The sequence below is a fragment of the Botrytis byssoidea genome (genome assembly GCF_014898295.1).
Source record: "Botrytis byssoidea strain MUCL 94 chromosome Unknown BBYS_003, whole genome shotgun sequence".
Classification (NCBI taxonomy): Eukaryota; Fungi; Ascomycota; class Leotiomycetes; order Helotiales; family Sclerotiniaceae; genus Botrytis; species Botrytis byssoidea.
Window position 1 is genome coordinate 219,115 of NW_024065844.1, and position 19,071 is coordinate 238,185.

Genomic DNA, 19,071 nt, shown 5'->3' on the forward strand with positions numbered 1-19,071 from the left:
CTTTACCCCCAGATATCGCCAATATCGACGGTCCCAGCCGTGTCCCAATTCACCGCGTCATCTTTCACTTGATACGCTTCGATCTCATCTGCTTTCCCATCAATTTCCACAACCGCAAACGCAGCTCCAATCGCTGTAACTGCTATGGATTTGAATACTTTTGGATTTTGTGTCGAGTTTGCCATCGCTGATGGATGAGATCCCATCGCCGACCAGGTATTAACAGCTCCCGAGTACGTGTTTGTTTTGATACCAGTACGCGATAGTGTGAGCGTTTCCCCCCAGCTTTCGAATCCAGTTTTCACGTCGCCAGTCCAGTCAACATGTGAGTAAGATGCAGATGCTGCGATTGGCATGTTAAATGTGAAGGAATAGTACGATGCGGCATCTAACCTCCAAGCTTGAGCTAAAGTGTCCATTAGCCTGGATATATGAAAACAATTCTAAAGGAAACTTACTGGGATACTCCCAAGCTGAAATGGTCATGACGCTACTTGGATTTTGGTAGTACAAATTTATTTGATCTGCTTCGTCTAGACGGTAGAATGGCTGCAAGGCAAGACCAGTGTTATCTACAACATCAACCATGATCTGGGTTAAATCCCAGCCCGAGGCCGTCAGATTTCCGACCTGCATTTTGTTGTTCGCATCTTGAAAAGCGATGATGGTGGTGTTGCTGCATAATCTGCATTGCCAGTACATCACCGCAACACTTGAATTCTCGGAGATTATGTACTTCTCGGAAGACAAGGTTCCTTCACTCCATGAATTTGAAGCGACATTATAAATGATGTCGTGAAGGAGATTGTCAGAATCCGAGTACAATAGAGTGATCTCCTGTATTCCAGTTAGTAGGTACTTTACTACCGGAAATATGACAACCTACGAAATTATTTTGAGGCATCGTTACAGCGGCAGCAAATGATGAACCATTTTTAGCGGTAACGACTGAACTTGTCGACCAGTTCCCACTCGATGCATTTTTATGTGCTTCCAGTATGTTTCCTTGATTGTCTTGATAATACACTCTAGTGTTATTGACGTTGTTGGACTCGTAGGATATTGCGGCAACATTTCTTTGAAATGGAGCAACGGTAGAGCTCGCCAACGATGCAGTGATCGTCGAGGTGGGGTGATTGCTTATCGATGGATTCGTCGTCGAAGTCGTGGGTGATGAACTATTAGAAGATTCTGTACTACCGGAAACCTCATCGACAGTAGCTACGTTTTTCTTCTTAGTTGCAATAACTCCTCCAACCACTGCCGCTATGATTACGATCAATCCAATGATACCAGCTAAGATATACCATTTCCATATTTTTCGTTTCTTCTGCGTATCTTCTGTATACACTATTGCTTCTTTCTCCGTCGACATTGGTTGTTTGATCAGAGGTGCATTGTGTAGTGCCGGTGATGACGGAGCCTCCGAGCAGGCGCTATATTGTTGGGCCGATAGATTTGACGATGTCCTGTGTGACAGTGCGATTGGGGACTGGTTATAATTATCGAATGGAAGTTCCGCGGGGAATACTGGCATTCCTATGAACTTGGTTTCTTCTTGATAGTATGGGCGGCCATTCTCATCTATTTGCCTGTTGCCGTCAACAACTGGACTAAATTTATCATGCTGCTGTGGACCATAATATTCGAAAGGCTGATTAACAACCTCCAACTCGCTGTGTCCAGACATCAGGTCATCACGTAAGTTGAAACTTTGTATGGATACTTCCGAAGAAAAGGGAAGGGGAGGTATTCATAAAACGAGTTCCTTCGACAAAGCTCAGAAGCGAGGATACGATGAGAAGGGAGAACGACCGTGATATCCTTGATATTCGTTCCCTATTAACGACCCACACAGCTGATCAGTTTGAGCGCTTCTCAACAGCTTGGATCATATGTGGACCTCTCCAAGGATACTCGTAAAAAAATAAACGATATGTTCCAAGAAGTATTACGGACCCCAACGACTCCTATGGTTCGTTCAGTCAAGGAAAACGGTCTTGGCTAGGAGCTTACAACAATGATCGAAATAGTGACGGGAACTCGGCCCCGTGTTCTTGTAAGAGGAAAATCAACAATTTTGGACATGGCATCGACAATCTAGCCCATTGATTGATTTGGCCATGCCAAATTAATTTCGCCTGCTGGAAAATGAGGTATGCTAGTTATTCAAACTTCAACAGTGGGATGACTTTTAGTGCTGTGGGCCGTAGTGGTTTCAAGCCATCACGCACTGCATCCGGTAAAGTGGATATGGGGTATCACAGATCGTTGGGTCAATAGAGCGTAATTCACAATTTTAAGCGCCGGGAATGCTTACTTGCCATGCTTCAAGCTTTCAACGAAGAAAGTTTGACGCCGTATCCGGTCAAAATCCCTGTACCGGCAGGACAAATTGTTAACTCGACAGTCGCAGAGCACTTTATTAATCCATTTGGATCTGATTACCTGCATTCAGTCGCCCGCATTCCTCAGAGTGGGAAGTTACCTAAATATATGGTACATTTGCCACCTCTTCTAACATTGTAAGCTTATTTTAACAGTTCAAAAAGATCGTCTCGAAATTTCTTGGCTTCTTCGCAGCACATTAACATTTGAAGTCCCCGAGGTCCCCGGGTGGGTTCGATTCTCTCGTGCGAGAACAAATTATCATTGCCCATAACTTTAACCTTAACCATAGTTAATCGAAATTATATATTTAGATGAAATAGTGATAATAAATGCACGAGATGTCACAAATTTCATTTAGGGTATATTCCGTTCCACATCCGTGACTCCACTAAAATACGGGGATGGCACGTGGAAATGATGTGAATGGCTTCTGCTTTCAGGGGGTTCTATGTTCACTACATGTTCCAAGAGACTATCTATCACATCGCTGTTTTGACACCAATCAACAACAATAAAACGTCGATAGATCGAAAAAGTAGCTGTGGGCCACCGATAACTTCTTCAGTAGGCGAGATTGTTATAATTGAGGAAACGTTCTGTACCCGATCACGTTACTGACACGTGCTCATTAGCTGCTATCATTATCTCCGTCTACTCACTCATTGCGAGGTTTGCAATAAGAGAGAGATTAATAGCAATCGAATAGGCATATATGATACTATACAACTTTGTGTATGTGTCATGTCAAAATAATAAGGTGAAATGGATGTGTGGTCAACTTGGAGTGCGAAAAACTTCGCTTGTATGGGCGAAGGACCAACTTTGAGACCGCAATAGGTATTTTTTTTGATTGTGATAGTCTCAAGAACCCTTTTAAACTTGAATACAAGCGTATTTGTACTGCTCCTGTATATTCATTATGGGCTGAAACTTCAATACCGAAAGATGTTTGTTATGTCAAGTGGGATAGAACCGTAGAGTAGCTCTCTACGGCATACCCTTTGCTGGCTGTATCATGGCGTCTTTCAAGAATTAAATCTACTAAAGAGCTTCTATACTATCCCAAAACAAAGAAATGCATGACAGTGCAGATAGCAAACAGTTTCAAGATGGAGGAAGAGTTTGAGATCATAGATCTCCCTGATGGATATCATATCTCCGAACTAAGCGCAGATGATCGCGCAATCCAACCTCTCGTAGCAGCAATGCAACTGACCGTCAACCGAAACGAAAGAAATAGAGGAGGACCCCTATTTCATGCGGATCTCAGACAGTCGGATCCAGCAGGCAGGGACCTCGGAATGAACATCATCTACGAAATATTTTCCCGCGGCTTACCCAATAAACGTCGAATGATGTCCTGCGAAATATGCGAGACGTTCATCAGAGACTTTGGCAATCTTTGCTATCTCTCTGATGATGGAACACTTGAGCCGTTTATCTGGCCAGGCGAAGACATCGTCCCGGATCATTACAGACAAGCAGTAGCCAATGTGAGGAAGTTATTTGTTGGGCGTCCACTCGGAGAAGAGTTCCGGAGTCACCTCGAGACTGCTCAACAATGGTTAACCTATTACGCACGCAAATCTGGAAATTTCGATACTTACGACCACATGGACGTTAGTGTTCTGGGTCATGTTCGAGCTTACCATGGACCAACGGAATCGGAGCATCTCGCTGAAGTTCTGGAAAGAATACTTACGGATAATGATGAGAAGACAATCTCTCAAACACACGCAATGTTACTGAACGATGATTTACCTCATGCAAAATTATACCAGCCGTGGATTTCGTGGCTAAAGAACGTTTCCACTGCTATCAAAGTGCGGGACGATCTCAAACCAGGAGCTCGAAAGACCCTGATTGCTAAATACTCCTATTTAGCAACTGAAGGGTGTCTACCTTCATTATATAACGGTGAACTAGCAAAGCTGATGTCCTTTGTTAAAGCCGGTGCAGGCATGACATTCATTCAGTCAAAGTGGATGCAAATAGTGAACCCCCAGGACGGGATACCGCCAAAGGATAAAGCTCGCACAACGTCAAGTTTGATTTCGGACCTAGGTTATAGTACAACGTGTTTTAACAGGCTGTTCATCAAAATCGGTCAGATTCCCACATGTGTAAGTCACAGAGTTTTTGTAATATTTCATTAGCTTTTGTTTTGATTATGCTGATCATGATGTAGGCCTATCTTTGGGCCGATTCCTCCAAGCCTTCCACCATACCAAGGCCATTTTTTCAGCCTCTCGATTCCAAAAGACAAAGCGTCCCAATGACTGTTCAAGATGCTCTCGACAGAGCACCTATCACGAAGATCTGTTTCCGCAAATTCTGCTTAGAAGTTATTCCGCAAACATCTTCGCTTTCGATCTACATCATCGAAGAATCAAAACATGCTGAGAATTTTCATTTCCTCACTACAGGCGTGGACGATCCCTTCGGAAGAACCAGACCCATATATACGTTCCAAAAGCCGGGGGAACACACAGCATCATGGTTTAAAGCATCGCATATAACTTCTCCCGAAGAGGTGAATCTATGTACTGGCTGGGTCAAAGTCAAATGCATCGTCTCATTTCCTCACATGTGGGATTATTTTCAAGCTCACAAGAATTCTACTAACCATCAATTCTTCAATCCTATGGCCCATAGAGGGTTTGAACACAAGGATTTGGGAATGAAGTTTCTGCTTGTTCTAGATGGGATCAACCATAATCATGGAAAAGGTTTTGATCTATCGGCTGATCTGTTGAACGAAGAACTGAGGTGCTTCAGCAGGGAACAATTAGAGTCTTATAGGGACTCGAAGTCTATACGAGGTTCACATATCAATGGTCATGTAGGTGGAGTTGCGGTTGAATCTGACAGATTCAGAAAAGTGATGTTAGGTGGAAGGATGAAGAGTGGCGAGTTTGTGAGATATGAGGTTGTTAAGTACAAGTACTACGTGGAACAATTTGGGGGACGTTGACATAGCACACAACAATGTAGATGGGTTGATGAATAGAGTTACGAGCTAGCAATCGAGGATGAAGGTATACTCCATGCAATGAGTCAAAACAGATAGGTGACGGGATCCTCAAAAACGCCTATAAAATACACATTGATCACAACTTATCTTCACCCCATCCACCTCGTGATACCCAAACACAACTTACATTTTGTTGCAGATCTGATTCACAGACAGGGTGTGTGTAGGCACCTTTTTCTTTTCTTTTCTTTTCTTTTGTTTTCTTTTTCTCGTGAAAATCCCCCAGCGCCAAAGAACACTGCCGCGCCCAGGATTCGACTCTGCGGGGGCCCCACAAAGTTGATCGTACAAATATACAACTTCAGTGTGCCTAACAAGTTTTTTTGTTGCATTTCGCAAGCGCGGACCATGTAAATGGTTATTTGACTGCCTTGCTCTAGGAAGAGGATGTGAAAGCTCCACGGTCCACTGATATATGTGGCTTTGTATGAATAAATGTTGCTTTTTTTCCTCAAGTGGAAGATTTATAGTATGGATATTAAACAATTTGATTTTATATTTAAATCATCACCAAGAAAGCATTCTTCATATAGGCAGGTATCATAGGACCAGAACCTTTCGATTTTCTCTGCAAGGTACTAGAGATCTGAATTTGACAATCTGTATAAGACTTAACCGAACAGCAATATAAGATGACGTCTATATAGAATCATGCAAAGATTAGTTTCTACAAAGATGTCTTTGAGGATAAGCTACTTTGAAAATTCAAAAGGACAAAAGAGATTTCCTTGGATTTTTCAAAGCAATGACTTCCAATGATTTACCGTCTATCCCCCCCCTCTAAAAATTACATACATCAATTTTGGCACGCTTGGATCAACCAATTTACATAATATTTGAATTCCCAAATATGAACCGACGTTAAAACTCGAATCAACGGTCACTTTCCAGCCCTACCTCAACTCCACAAACCCACCACACAACACAGGAACATCTTCACCTCTTCCATCATCAAAAATCCAAACAACACAATTCCTCCCACAACACCCTAAACTCCATTCCAACCAACTCTCTCATCACTCTTACATCACTCAACATTCAAAGTTCTGCCTACTAGGTAGTACCTACAACTTCTACCTCAAAATGAAAATTCCAACACCTCGCCACAAGGCGGCGCTAAGATCACACTTGCACTTCTTGAACATTTTGAGAAAAATGAAATGAAGGAAGGGGGAGAGTGTTGCCTCATGTATGTTTTATGTAAGAAATTTATCTCTTGGAATTTGTAAGAGAAATTGATATTTAGGCGTGGAGTGATGAGGTGGGTTGGAAACCAACACGCAGGATACACGTGACTTATTGTTTTTTTCAGATTTGGTATTTGTGTACCTATTTGGGTGCTTGTACAATGGTGGAGTTGTGCAAGGATGATTAAATTGTAGAGGATTGCGAGATCAAGATCATGGAATGTGAGTTAATCTTGTTGAAGACTAGGTATACATGATATACTCGCTTGGTAAGAAAGGAGAGGAAGTTTTAAATGTTTGTCGTTTGAAATTTACTATCTAATTGAATTGTTTCCGTTAAGTCATGATATGAACACTAATAATGCCCTGATTGCTATTTACAAATAGGCTCTTGATACCTCATTTGCGTTCTGCTTTTTCCCCTCTACTTAAGTCTTTTACCGGCGCTCACTTGATCAACCGGATACCTCTTATATAACACATCTTTGAAAATATTAATGCATGACAACTGCGACATGATCATCCATGTATTTACTGATATCACCCAACCCAATACTTGCAAGAATTGAGACTGCTCCGAAAGCAATACTGACATAGTATACCCATGGATATGCGGTAGCATAAGCTTCTTGACCTGCAACGACGACTTCATTCCAGATAGTAACATTATTACCCACCAGCGGTAATATTTCGTCTAGAAGACTTGCGCCGGTCAATTCCGCAATTTGGCTTATGATTTTCAAGTCGAAAATATCATTCTTGTAGCAAGCAAGAGCAATTTTGACGGAAAGTTCCGGAATGAACTTGGTCAGAAAGACGTTGTAATAGGTTGTGTAACCAATCGCTCCACCAACTACACGAATAGCAAGGGTAAGTGCTGCGATTGTGGCAATCAAGTCATCCGGACAAATGATAGTGGTGATGATTGAGGCGGGAACTGCATTCAAATTGGAGAGTCAGTAATCATGCGCTGATATTGTTTGGGGGAAATTGAGTATGAAAGCCGAATACGCACCTACGATACCACCAATTCCAAGACCAGCTACGACGAGAATACCATATACCGCATTGATGTTATTACGATCAGCAGCAGCAAGGGCACCACATCCTGCGGTCATCATGCAAGATGAGATAATCATGAGCATACGGTTCCCTCCGCGGAAGACAGATAAGAGCCAAAGAACAACGCATGCTCCGACGAGAATGGAAAAGCCAACAGGAAGACCTCGAATTCCGACACCAATTGGGTCATGTCCGTAGACATTGAAAGCTTGTGTGGGCCAGAAAAGAAGAACTGAGAAGAAGTTTGCACCCGAGATAAAGGTGATGACGAGGGTGAGAGCCAAGATGCGCGGTTCTTTTCGGAGTCGAGCAGGAAACATGGGATTTTTAGCGCCATGAACCTCCCAAAAACAGAAGGCGATGATGAATACAGCACCGAGGATGAGTGGAACAAGTACATGCGCAGATGCCCAAGGATACTGAATTTCGTTGGTGAGCTTCTTCCTATTTTGTAAAAGTTAAGATAGGATTACTTACCTGATATCCACCCCATAGAAGACCGGCGACGAAAAGAATCAGACCAACAATTGAGAGGAACCCGCCGACAAAGTCAATTTGAGATATAATCTCCTTGCGTGAGAGACCGTCTGAATTGACTCGGGGAGGTGGGAAGTAGAATACTGCGGTCATGACGAGCCCCATAAATGCCCAGAGGCCACAGAACAGTCCCACATATCTCCAGCTTGAATGCGATGCGATCAACTGACCCCAGAGTACAGATGGGGTAAACGGTAGAATAGTAAAGATTAGAACGGCGACATATTTTCCACGCTTTGCTGTTGGGGCAAGTTCGGAGGTTGCAGCAAGTGCTGTTAATTCGTTTATACCAGCGCCAGCGCCTGCAATAGCCATACCACCTACAATGCTTAGTATGTTATGATGTAGATTTCAGCATGAAACTCACCAATGAAAACGTTCATGGAGTGTGCTGTGGAACAAACAATCATTCCAATGACAATCAAACCAGCACCAAAGATGGCAATGTACCTTCTGCCAAATAGATCTGACAAAGCTCCCACAAATGGACAAACTGCTGCCAAAGCGAGTAGATTGGATAACACAAACCAAGTCCACCTGTCTGACCCGCCCAGATCGCCATAAATATATGGCGGAATACCACCTAAATACTATCAGATCGAAACTGTTTTTGATGTAACATAATAACTTACCGAAAAGATATACTGGTATCTGGGAACCTGTCCATAAGAAAGCCATTGCAACTAAAGACATCATTCGATTCATGGTCATCTATGGAGCACTGTTTAGTCACAAATCTTGAAACGTATCTTCTGCATGCCTACCGGTGGCTCATGATCATGATCTTCACCGTCTCCGTATGTTCGCACGCCATCCTTCTCGTAGTAATGCGCATTTCCTGGGACTCTGGAAACAGTACGGACAACTTCCACGTGGTCTGCTGTGCTGGCCCCAAGAGGGCCAACGTCCTTGTCGATTGAGCCTGACATTGAATTGTCCGAGTGATTCGGATGAGGAGAATCTTCTTGAGTCATATTATAATAGGATTGAAAAGAAAGAAGAGAGATAGCAAGACTGGTTGTACAGTCCTACAGTGAGAATGAAAGATTTATGTAGTGAACAGAATTGAAAAAGTCTGGAACAATTGGAAGGAAAACCATGGGCATCTTTACCTTCTTATCCCTAGGGGCCATGCTAATCTCCATATATCTCAAGACGCATTCATATACTTCGTTAGGTGCATGACCACTATTCCATAATACCCTTGTCAAATGTGGTTTTCTAAGCTAGCTCAGTGGCGTTTTCCCCAATCTCGAGAAGATCCTCATTTGACCGGTACATTTATTGGCGCATTTGATGGTTTGTACTATCGACCTTAGTCGAGCAATCTGAATTGAGACCTTTCCTCTTTAGCAATCCACCGAGGCATAATTTTTCAAGCTCCCCATCAATTCTGTGCAAGTAATTTATAAAATGCATTCCTTTCGAAAATGAAGAGGAGGGACTTCCCTCTTGGCCTTCCTAGCGGCCTTTTCTCATGGTGATCGAACGAACCAATCCAATCTCCACGTTGATCAACACGAATTGAATCAAAATCGTTCCCATTATCATAAACGGGTCCGACGGAATACTAACAACGAAGGTTGCACACCGCAAGGATATTTTCGAGTTCCTGTACCTTTCTTTCCAAATCCTACGCTACCTACATGCTGCGATTTTGAATTGTCCAGATTGTTGGACTAGATTTCTGCAATAATATATGGAATAAGATTCGTTGGATTGGTGGCCCATGTGTTGATAAGGGGCCCATGCTGTCTGACAAGGGGAGTGAAGAAGCTATGCACCAATTGAAGTCCCTGTAACCACGCATCGTCATCAATTGATCTGGGGTATTGAAGTTGGAGGAGTTACATCCCGGAGAAGGGTCTCTCGAAAAGGCTTCGATACAAACTTGGCTGAATCTTGAGATGGATACGAAAGATATGGATTTTGACATGGCATATTTGTCTAGTCTTCTGACCGTCGCTTACAAGCTAGTAGTCTGCTAAAAATGTTCTTTTCTTTCAATTTTCGACAGAATTCCAAGTGTCCGAAGCCACAACAATGACAATCGGCTACTCTTTCAAAGAGCTGGATCCAAAAATAGGAAGATTTAATGATGCGACGGATCATCAGCCGTTTCTTGAAAACTCCTCGGTCGAAAATGTGGAATTTCGCGGGGTAAAGACTGGCATGTTACATGAAAGCCTAAAGTGGGTTGGGAAATAACACTAAAGTCTTGGGTGCCCAGGTTAATCATTTATCGAAGATGGGGAAGCTGGGGAAAATAGAAACGTCCGAAATCCGTACTGGGACAAATGAATACGATACTGTTTTGCTCAAATCGTCTGTGTGGATGCGTAGTAGGTCGTTCTTGAATTGATCGTCTACTTTGTCAATGGGTTTTCGGCTTTGCCCGAATGTCGAATCGGCTGTTTCGCGTCAATTGTACAGCACAGTATTTGAAGCACACATGCAATCCGCAGTTGATATAGCCTCATCAATACCTATTCAGCGTGATACGTGGTTTGTACTCCTTACAAGTTTTAGTGCCCTCGAAATCTTTTGAAGATAGAGGTCCAGCCTCCCTTCCAAGTACTGCAGTGCATACTTGATAGATCCTTCGAGGGGTTGAGAGCTTGGTGCATGTAAATGGTGACCGTCGATAGGTACATGTTGACAGTGACCCAGGATAGATTTTACGTGTTAGCCTAAATGTCTTGCATTGCAAAAATTGTCACTCTACCCAAATGTTTGTCAGTTCCATGTCCCGAGTTGTTTTTGGCGACCATAAACCGCAAATCAGTGCTATAGTCCCACCTCGGGCACCGAGGTATTGAATGGTTGGTCGAGACTTTCAATGATCTAATTTTTGCTAACAAGCCGACCAGGCGCCTCAAACCATATAAGCTTAGCGGCGAGTGTTTTGTTGTTTGGTCATGAAAGGGAACTAGACTTGTCTTCAGGGCTGAGTGTTTGGTCACGTACGTTGATCGGATAAGAATTCGCTGCTTTGGATGGTACAAAATTACATCATATATCTCGATAAAATGTACTCTTAGCATTTTTTTTTGACAATAAACTGATTGATCAGTTTGATAACTTGCCAGAAATTTAGAAGTTGATACTAATCAGAGGGGATAGATAGATTGGCAATGTCCTGAACCAATCATATGATTTTCTTTTTTTGACGTCCTCCTTTCCCACTGGGGAATTTGTCAGAATAGAGATCGAATCTCAAATGAGGGATGACTTGTTAGTTGAGTTTTAATCTCTCATATCTCGAATACCGGATCGAACATTGAGCCTTGGAAGAAATGAACTATGGAGGCCCTTTGTAACGAAAAAAAGGCAAAACCTCATTGGTTGAAATTGGCTCAACTATGCTAATAGAATCACAAAAAGGGCTTGCGCAATATCTTGAGATGTTTTTTTTTCTACCAAAAACCGCTTAATCGTTTCAGCGCTGTATGCACGCCATCTCGCACAGCAATAGTGCCATTCCATACCGAAAATCGCTCGCATCCTTTCATTTAACCATAATTCATGTATCAATATCCTCTACTATGAGACCAGATCAGATCTAAGCCATAGCATGAGTCTTTGTCCATTCTCTAGCAGTCGCAATTGCGGCCGGCTCGTCCTCTTTCCATCTCTTTGCCACTTCTGGAGCTAATGGATCGTCCGGGTTGGGAGCCCCGAGAAGAGCTTGGATCGAGAGGAGGATTGTTCGAATCTGGAGTGCAGGAGACCAGTTACCTGAACAAGTCAGGGTCAGTCGACTGCATACGAGGCAAAGTCATGACATGGGACATGAAAATTAGACTACATACCTTTGAGAACGTCTAAACAAATTCTGCCGAGCTTATCAATATTTGGGTGATAGATCTTTGTGAGGAATCTAATCTTTGGAGGAGTCATCGGATAGTCATCTGGTAAAAACAACTCCAGCTTAAAAATACCGCCTGTAAATCACATTAGCCTACTGAAAGTGCTAAAACTTGTGCGTAGTGTAGCGACCTTCATATGGAGAAGAGGATGGACCGTGTATCGAGACGTCAAAATATCTTAAGTTGTCCTCATGGGGAACTGCGTTGATACCTGGAACACTGTATGTAATCATTAGTTACAGCATGCATGACCCAACACGAAAGATTCACATACGGCTCTTGCATCAATCTCTCCGTCTCCTTAATGATCCGTTTTGGTAAAGCCGCCATGTCGATAGGGTTCTGTCTTGACTGTCCGTTGAACTTGCACTTAGATGAATTACTCTTTTAGTAGTTATCAAATCCAAGGCTCAACATAAACCAATAAAGGTAGGGGATTTTTTCGTGCTCGTGATGTTGATAAGAAACCTTAGAGGTACCGTATCGTTCAGATCGGGTAGTGGGGTACTTTATCAAGGGAAATTGTTCTGGACGTCTCGGAAACCAAGGATATGGGCGTGGGAAAAGTTGAACAAATTATTGAATATGTCTACGGAATGATTCGCAGTAGAAGAGTCACCGTGATGCTGGTTCGCTGAGTTTAGGACGATAGATAAATAAAGAAAGAAGGAAAAGAGAGGCCTTTTCAAAAATTTGATGCTATCTTGACGTATCTATCAATCTCTTAAAACAGCACAGCCCATGCACAAGGCTGATAGAAAGGCTTGAACGGCAACTCCCGTTTAAGGTTAGCGCTAGTCCCACCTGGTATGTAGTACTAACTGCGACAGTTTCACATCTCCAGTCACTAATAGTAAGTATATTTACCACTCTTCTTGCCTTATCGTCATCCAAATCTGCCATTGAAACAACTTAAAGATCTTCATGCCCGTTAATCGTCATAGCCAAATATTATCGTTTTGATCTCCTCTCCCAAAACTGTATGCGGTTAGGTCCGTTCAAGGATTGCAGAATGTCTACATCCTAATTAGATAGCACTTTTTAAGTTTATATATTTCGAGCATCAAATTATTCGTCCTGTAGTCATTCCCGTACGAAGTGATTGTATTGATTTGGAGAATGCGAAAACTTTAGCACTAAGATGATGGAAGAGTCGAGAAAGGGGAAGACCATTAGGTCGGCTTTTGACAGCACTACATTTGATGCAGATGTGTCTATACATGTAGACCGAAAAGTTGGATCCGCTACTATATCTCCTTCCGGACGCGACGTTGCTTTAGCCTCGTGAGTACTTCAAAAATCGCATTTCGTGATATGCTAAGACTTTTCTCTTTTGTCCAGAACCGATGGCTTAGACATAATTGATCTTGATTCCCCTCTCAATCCTCCCCGACATCTTCGACATGGCCTACCATGGCTTGTGGCTGACGTTCAATGGTGCCCTTTCGCAGCTCGCGACTATTGGGTGGTTAGCACTGCCAATCAGAAGGCTCTTGTCTGGAATTTGAATATGCAGGAGGACGCTTCTCATGGCGCAATTGAACACACACTCCATGGGCACACGAGAGCTATTACCGACATCAATTTCTCGGCATATCATCCTGATATACTGGCAACATGTGCTGTTGATGGATACGTACATTGTTGGGATCTACGTAGACCACGGCAACCTGTTCTGAGCTTTTGCGATTGGTTTGCTGGTGCAACACAGGTCAAATGGAGCCGTCAGGATTCGCATATCTTAGCTTCATCGCATGACCGATGGCTACGAATCTGGGATGACAGGAAAGGCGCCGTTCCATTAAGGTCTATCAATGCACATGAATCTAAAATATACGGCATTGATTGGAATCGTACCCGTGCCTCAAGTTTAGTCACTTGCTCTTTGGATAGAACGATTAAATTTTGGGATTATGAGAACGAATCCGATATTCCAGAGCGCACTATACATACTGGATTCCCAGTCTGGAGAGCTCGACACACACCGTTTGGTTGGGGAATCTTAGCGATGCCCCAGGACACTCCCGGAGACCTTCATCTCTATGACCGGCGTATCACGGGTGACAACTCCACCGACAGTATTACGGAAGCAGTCATTACTTTTCCAGGGCATGGAAATTCAAAAGTAAAAGAATTTCTCTGGCGAAGTCGTGGAAGCATCACAGATGAGGGAGAAGACAATAGAGAATTTCAGCTAGTTTCGTGGGGCGAGGACAACCAATTGAAAATGCAACATGTAGACCATGACACACTTGAAGGAGTTGGCTATGTAAAAGGGAAAAAAGTGCACGGAAAGCTCAATCTCACACGTAAAGGAGCAGTCTACAAGACCTTTCGTACTACGGAAATATCTGCAAGCGATAAAAAGACCGCCACAATTACAGGTCCTCGACCTGGTAGTTCCGGTCTCAAGTTGAGTTCGTTTAGTGTCGGGATGAAAAAGATGACCTTCCCTCACACATCCCGTACTCATACCACAATCCGTGCCCCTGCTATGCGAGGAAAGGAAAAGGCAGCGAAGCAAGAAGACCTGAATCAGTCTCAGATTGGTTGGATGAGTGGAATTAAGTTCTCGAAACCTGACAACGGATTAATGCGACGCAAGCGATCATTGTCGAGAAGGTTGTCTTTGCTGAGTCCTGAATTCGAAGAGGATGGTGATTGGGACGAGCCAGAGACTTTACACGATGAGATTATACGCATCAATGACCAGCTTCCAAAGATTACATTTGATGGCGTTGATATGGATAAGAGGACAGTCGTTGTTTCCATGAACGGACCATGGGGTGAAAATGGTACACCAATTTATATCAAGACAACAATTACCTTTCCTGACCAGTATCCGGAGACCAAAGCCCCCACCTTTACACTTGGCAGAACATCCCTTATGCCCGATGAAACCTACAATAAGCTTAGAAAAGAAGTACATCAAATTGCAGCAAGTTTTGTAAGTCGTAAGCAAGGTTGTCTGGAAGCTGCTTTATGTTATTTGCTTGGAGAGGTTGATCTTGAGACAAGTACTATATTTTTCCATGACATAGATGATCTAGATGATGACGATTTGGATGGTCTTGCGGACGAAAGCTCAAGCGATGAAGAGGATAGTGATATTCCTCCAGGTGCTTCGGCAATGATGTCTCAAGAGCTGGATTCCAGTGTTACGGCGGAAACGATCAGCATACCACGAAATGTCAATGTACCACTACCTAGACTTTGCGGTGCTCGCTTCGCAATGAACGGCAAGCTTGTTTGTTTCTTTCCACCAAAAGAAGATAAAGTGAAGTCTTTACTCGAGAAAATTACCGATTCCAGAAATTCCCGACCGAGAGGCGAACCTAATTTTGATGCCTTTGGCCGATTGGCAAACAATAGTTCACCCCAACCACGCATTAAGGCTACGTCAATGACTGAAGATAGTAAAGCTGATTCTGAGGTATCAGACGAATACGATTCTTCAAACAGCAGCGATACTGATTCTTCGCAATTCCGTATTACTAGATATCCTGCAATGAGAGAGTACTGGCGTCGATCGAATCGTCGATTTCCTCTGAGAGGATCGCCAACGATAATGTCCCAAAGGTCCGGTGGAACTGGAACTGGAATCGGTACAGGCACTGGAACCAACACAGCCACTGGAACTGGCTTTAGTAGGGTGCGATCTGTGAAGCCCAAAAACATCATATCATTATGTGATGTAAATGATCTTCTTCCTGCAAAGGTTTACCTTGCAGAGGAATATACCGTCTTTGGTAACGGTCCGTATCTTTGCGAACACAATGCAAGTATTGCTGACAAGTACGGTCACTCTAAATTGGCTGATGTATGGAGATATGCTGCTATGCTGCTACACAATGATATCCCTCTTGAAGTTCTCGAGCAAAGCCAACGCCGTGAGCCTGTGCTAGTAATAGCTGAGAGCATGGCCAAAAGACATCGTCGTGATAGCGGCTCAGACAGTGGTATCGATGTTTCTCACGATAAGTACCGTAGACGTGGCAGCTTTTCTGGTAGAGTCAAGTGGGGAAGTAGTCCACTTGCCAAGCAATTGATTGGAGACCTCTTCACGCACTTCGAAGAGCTTCGTGACATTCAAATGCTTGCAATGCTATCTTGTGTATTTAGTGAGCCGATTACTTCCGGTGCACCACCGCATGCGATAAACGCCGATGTTGGCATGTCTCAGCCGCAAACACCTCTCTCTATGAAAACTCCTGCGTTTTCCGTCGATTATTTCCCGAATAACGGCGCAGCTTGGAGTATGTATCAAAAGACTCCAGTAGATTCTGCTGTATCAACGCCTAAACTAGTCAATACGCCCTCTGGAATCTTTGGGTCAATAAACTCTTCTACCGGTGCTTGGGGCAGTGACCCCGCTTCGGCATCGTATTCTTGTGGTGAAACCCCCCCTCTAAGGTCAAATAGGGGAAGCTCGGAAAATCTTCCTCAACATACTCAAAGTCTGTCGACTTCTCCAGAAAACCCGAGAACTTTTCGACGTGGAAATTCGAGTCTTGCATCAAGTTTTGCTGCAAACTTTTCGCGTCCGTTTTCTATGACTGCGTCATCTTCACCACCAAATCCACCACCAAGTCGGAAACGGCCTAGCCCAGTTGAACACATGTTGAGCTTAGCCCCTAGTGCTATCACTTGGGGAAATACAACAGTCCTTGGCAGCGTAAAAGAGCGAGCTGGCAACGAACAAATGGCATTTTCAGATGATGAAAGCACAATGGATGAATTCAAGCCAAAGATTTGTATCGGGATCAAGATGACATTGGAAAATCAAAATGGGTTTGACGATGAAGGATGCATGGGTACGACACTTTTGGATAGTAACCACATGGCTCGTCACATGAGCTATCGTCAAGCCTACGCCGAACTGCTTTATTGTTGGGGGCTCCCTTTGGCTCGATTAGAAATCTTGAAGTATGATGGACTACGGATTCATACTTCTGAGATGGATATCCCCGACAATAAGTCATTTGCTGCTTCAATAATGTCGAATGATAGCCATACTGTGATCCACGAGGCATCGCCTCCATCTCAAATAGTTCTGGGTAAAAAGGATCTGCATGCCTCATCGACTGATCAAGGCCTAGACATTGCGGGCTATTGCCTCAAGCACGAAGCGCGGCTGGATCCCCTCCACTTGAGTTCCATCGGCGGTGCTGCCGGACGATGTGATCGCTGTAAGACTGTTCAGCGCCAACTTTGTTGCACAATTTGCACAGAACCTATTAGCGCGGTATTCTTACCATGCTTATCATGCGGCTGTGCAACACATCAGCATTGTTTAATTGAGTATAGATCTTCCGGTAACAGCGAATGCCCTGGTGGATGTGATTGCGATTGTGGAGATAAAGCTAGTATGGGACTGATAGAAAGTCTCGGTGTCATGATTGAGTTCATGCGCGCATTGGAGCGGAAGAAAGCACTTGACAACAATGAAGATGTTGAAGAATGGGATGTACCAGTGGAGGAAAAAGACGATTGGGAAAATGTTAACCTCCCCTTGGGAGACCTAGGCCTGACTCCTTCTTCGTTGACTAAACGAGTTGAACAAGTCAAAAGTAGCGATTGGAATGTTAAGAAGAAACCGAGTAGTCTGAGGAAGGAGGAAAGTTTCTCATTTCTTGCTTAACATCATTACGATGATTGGAACTGATCTATAACGAAAGGATTTGATTAATGGCACTGTATGTTGTGAATTCTAATTTGGTCAAAATGTGATCGGAATTTATGGATTTGGCGTCCCAGGATAGCAATGTGAGGTTAGACAGGCTTTGAAATGACCTTCTGTTTATATGTAATAATAGTGTTCTATAATAATATGATGCATTGATCTCCAATGGTCAATGTCCTCTTTCTGATTGCATGCCCCAGCAGTGCCAACTCTTTTTTCTTTTCAACCTCACCATATCAGGGCTGCAGATATTGAGTAGAGGTCTACAAGTGCTTTTCGTCTCTGACAAGAGTCATCATAGCAGCTTGAACTGACCGTCACCTTTGAGTCGCGCAGGAGGGCAATAGACCAACGCAGTGATAATGAAATTAGATCAACTGATTGATTTTTCTTTTGTGTCTTTTCTTCTTCCGTTTGGCTCAACGAACATTTTGATGCTTGATCATTTGTCCCTTGGATTTCTCAAATTGCACTTTTCATTTTGGTATTTGATGGTAAGAATTTTAAGCTGTTGGATTTTCACCCCCTTTCTTAACTATACGGCCGGTGAATCTGAAAATTCATTCACTACGTGATCAAATTCCAATACGTGACGCCATGTATCTTTTCGTCGAGATCCCAGACCGACAGATACGGGAGTCCAGTACGGTAGTTTACATGAGGTGTTTGAATATGGCTATTCAAGCCTTATACTTTCCTCTCATGACCATCAAAAACTTTTACATGGGCATAGTCGCAAAGTGGATATCATGAATTCGGGAAGTGAGCAAAAAACTGAGGCTTCCGAGCTTCAGGGGAAGCAAGAGGATAAGAGATTACGCCAAAAGTGCGAAGTATGTTTGAATTTCTTTGGAGAAGAAATTTTGGAAGACAACAAATCCCAACCAAAGACAGCAGAATGCGATCATCTCACAGAGGTATGCTTGCCTTGTTTGCAAGAAAGCATGGCGTTTACAATCAGTGAAGGATCGCATATCCTCACTTGTCCAATCTGCTCACAGGAGTTAGAGCAGTGGTTCATAGAAATATGCTGCACGAAGACGATGTTTACCACGTAAGTTTAGCTTTGATTTCTGGTTCTTCGAGATGCTAACAGAACATTTAGATATTGCGACCTTGCATTGCAAAGCTATCTACAATCAGATCCGAATTTCTTTTGGTGTTTAGCCCCAAATTGTGGATCTGGCCAAATTCGCGAAGGGGATGATCCAGAAATGATCTGTGGAAGCTGCAAAGCACCGACTTATGTGCACCACTAAGCTCCATGGCACCATGGCCCAACCTGCGAGCAATTCGATCTCACCTCTG

At 43.3% G+C, this 19,071-nt stretch overlaps 7 protein-coding genes across 7 annotated transcripts; 4 read left to right on the forward strand and 3 right to left on the reverse strand.

Annotated features, from left to right (window-relative positions):
- Nucleotides 1–2: 2 nt before the first annotated feature.
- EAE97_001520 (uncharacterized protein) lies at nucleotides 3–1,690 on the reverse strand (the record flags this gene model as incomplete). The annotated part of the gene is made up of 3 exons (XM_038872031.1): nucleotides 3–406; nucleotides 459–837; nucleotides 887–1,690. 3 exons carry the CDS (start codon nucleotides 1,688–1,690, stop codon nucleotides 3–5), a joined length of 1,587 nt encoding a protein of 528 aa, XP_038736589.1.
- Nucleotides 1,691–2,325: 635 nt separating this feature from the next.
- On the forward strand, nucleotides 2,326–2,591 carry EAE97_001521 (uncharacterized protein; the record flags this gene model as incomplete). The annotated part of the gene is made up of 2 exons (XM_038872032.1): nucleotides 2,326–2,499; nucleotides 2,544–2,591. 2 exons carry the CDS (start codon nucleotides 2,326–2,328, stop codon nucleotides 2,589–2,591), a joined length of 222 nt encoding a protein of 73 aa, XP_038736590.1.
- Nucleotides 2,592–3,500: 909 nt separating this feature from the next.
- Nucleotides 3,501–5,365, forward strand: EAE97_001522 (uncharacterized protein; the record flags this gene model as incomplete). The annotated part of the gene is made up of 2 exons (XM_038872033.1): nucleotides 3,501–4,514; nucleotides 4,580–5,365. 2 exons carry the CDS (start codon nucleotides 3,501–3,503, stop codon nucleotides 5,363–5,365), a joined length of 1,800 nt encoding a protein of 599 aa, XP_038736591.1.
- A 1,530-nt stretch (nucleotides 5,366–6,895) lies between these two features.
- EAE97_001523 (uncharacterized protein) lies at nucleotides 6,896–9,300 on the reverse strand. The gene is made up of 6 exons (XM_038872034.1): nucleotides 8,976–9,300; nucleotides 8,844–8,922; nucleotides 8,579–8,794; nucleotides 8,152–8,531; nucleotides 7,628–8,093; nucleotides 6,896–7,549 (listed from the first exon to the last, which is right to left on the reverse strand). The coding sequence occupies exons 1-6, from the start codon at nucleotides 9,183–9,185 to the stop codon at nucleotides 7,107–7,109; spliced, it is 1,794 nt and encodes a 597-aa protein (XP_038736592.1). The 5' UTR covers nucleotides 9,186–9,300; the 3' UTR covers nucleotides 6,896–7,106.
- A 1,944-nt stretch (nucleotides 9,301–11,244) lies between these two features.
- Nucleotides 11,245–12,805, reverse strand: EAE97_001524 (uncharacterized protein). Its single transcript, XM_038872035.1, has 4 exons — nucleotides 12,355–12,805; nucleotides 12,211–12,299; nucleotides 12,024–12,155; nucleotides 11,245–11,949 (listed from the first exon to the last, which is right to left on the reverse strand). Exons 1-4 carry the CDS (start codon nucleotides 12,408–12,410, stop codon nucleotides 11,774–11,776), a joined length of 453 nt encoding a protein of 150 aa, XP_038736593.1. The 5' UTR covers nucleotides 12,411–12,805; the 3' UTR covers nucleotides 11,245–11,773.
- EAE97_001525 (uncharacterized protein) lies at nucleotides 12,806–17,954 on the forward strand. The gene is made up of 2 exons (XM_038872036.1): nucleotides 12,806–13,364; nucleotides 13,422–17,954. The coding sequence occupies exons 1-2, from the start codon at nucleotides 13,222–13,224 to the stop codon at nucleotides 17,719–17,721; spliced, it is 4,443 nt and encodes a 1,480-aa protein (XP_038736594.1). The 5' UTR covers nucleotides 12,806–13,221; the 3' UTR covers nucleotides 17,722–17,954.
- A 558-nt stretch (nucleotides 17,955–18,512) lies between these two features.
- Nucleotides 18,513–19,022, forward strand: EAE97_001526 (uncharacterized protein; the record flags this gene model as incomplete). The annotated part of the gene is made up of 2 exons (XM_038872037.1): nucleotides 18,513–18,817; nucleotides 18,869–19,022. The coding sequence occupies 2 exons, from the start codon at nucleotides 18,513–18,515 to the stop codon at nucleotides 19,020–19,022; spliced, it is 459 nt and encodes a 152-aa protein (XP_038736595.1).
- Between the last annotated feature and the right edge of the window lie 49 nt (nucleotides 19,023–19,071).

Bases quoted from the DNA above. Each gene is read 5' to 3' on its own strand.
- EAE97_001524 (XM_038872035.1), bottom strand. From the start codon at position 12,410: ATGGCGGCTTTACCAAAACGGATCATTAAGGAGACGGAGAGATTGATG. The intron at 12,156-12,210 runs GTCGCTACACTA...TGTGATTTACAG, and splicing joins ATCCTCTTCTCCATATGAAG to GCGGTATTTTTAAGCTGGAG. The intron at 11,950-12,023 runs GTATGTAGTCTA...TGACTTGTTCAG, and splicing joins TTGTTTAGACGTTCTCAAAG to GTAACTGGTCTCCTGCACTC.
- EAE97_001525 (XM_038872036.1), top strand. From the start codon at position 13,222: ATGATGGAAGAGTCGAGAAAGGGGAAGACCATTAGGTCGGCTTTTGAC. The intron at 13,365-13,421 runs GTGAGTACTTCA...TCTTTTGTCCAG, and splicing joins CGCGACGTTGCTTTAGCCTC to AACCGATGGCTTAGACATAA.
- EAE97_001523 (XM_038872034.1), bottom strand. From the start codon at position 9,185: ATGACTCAAGAAGATTCTCCTCATCCGAATCACTCGGACAATTCAATG. The intron at 8,923-8,975 runs GTAGGCATGCAG...AGTGCTCCATAG, and splicing joins ATCATGATCATGAGCCACCG to ATGACCATGAATCGAATGAT. The intron at 7,550-7,627 runs GTGCGTATTCGG...ATTTGAATGCAG, and splicing joins TGGAATTGGTGGTATCGTAG to TTCCCGCCTCAATCATCACC.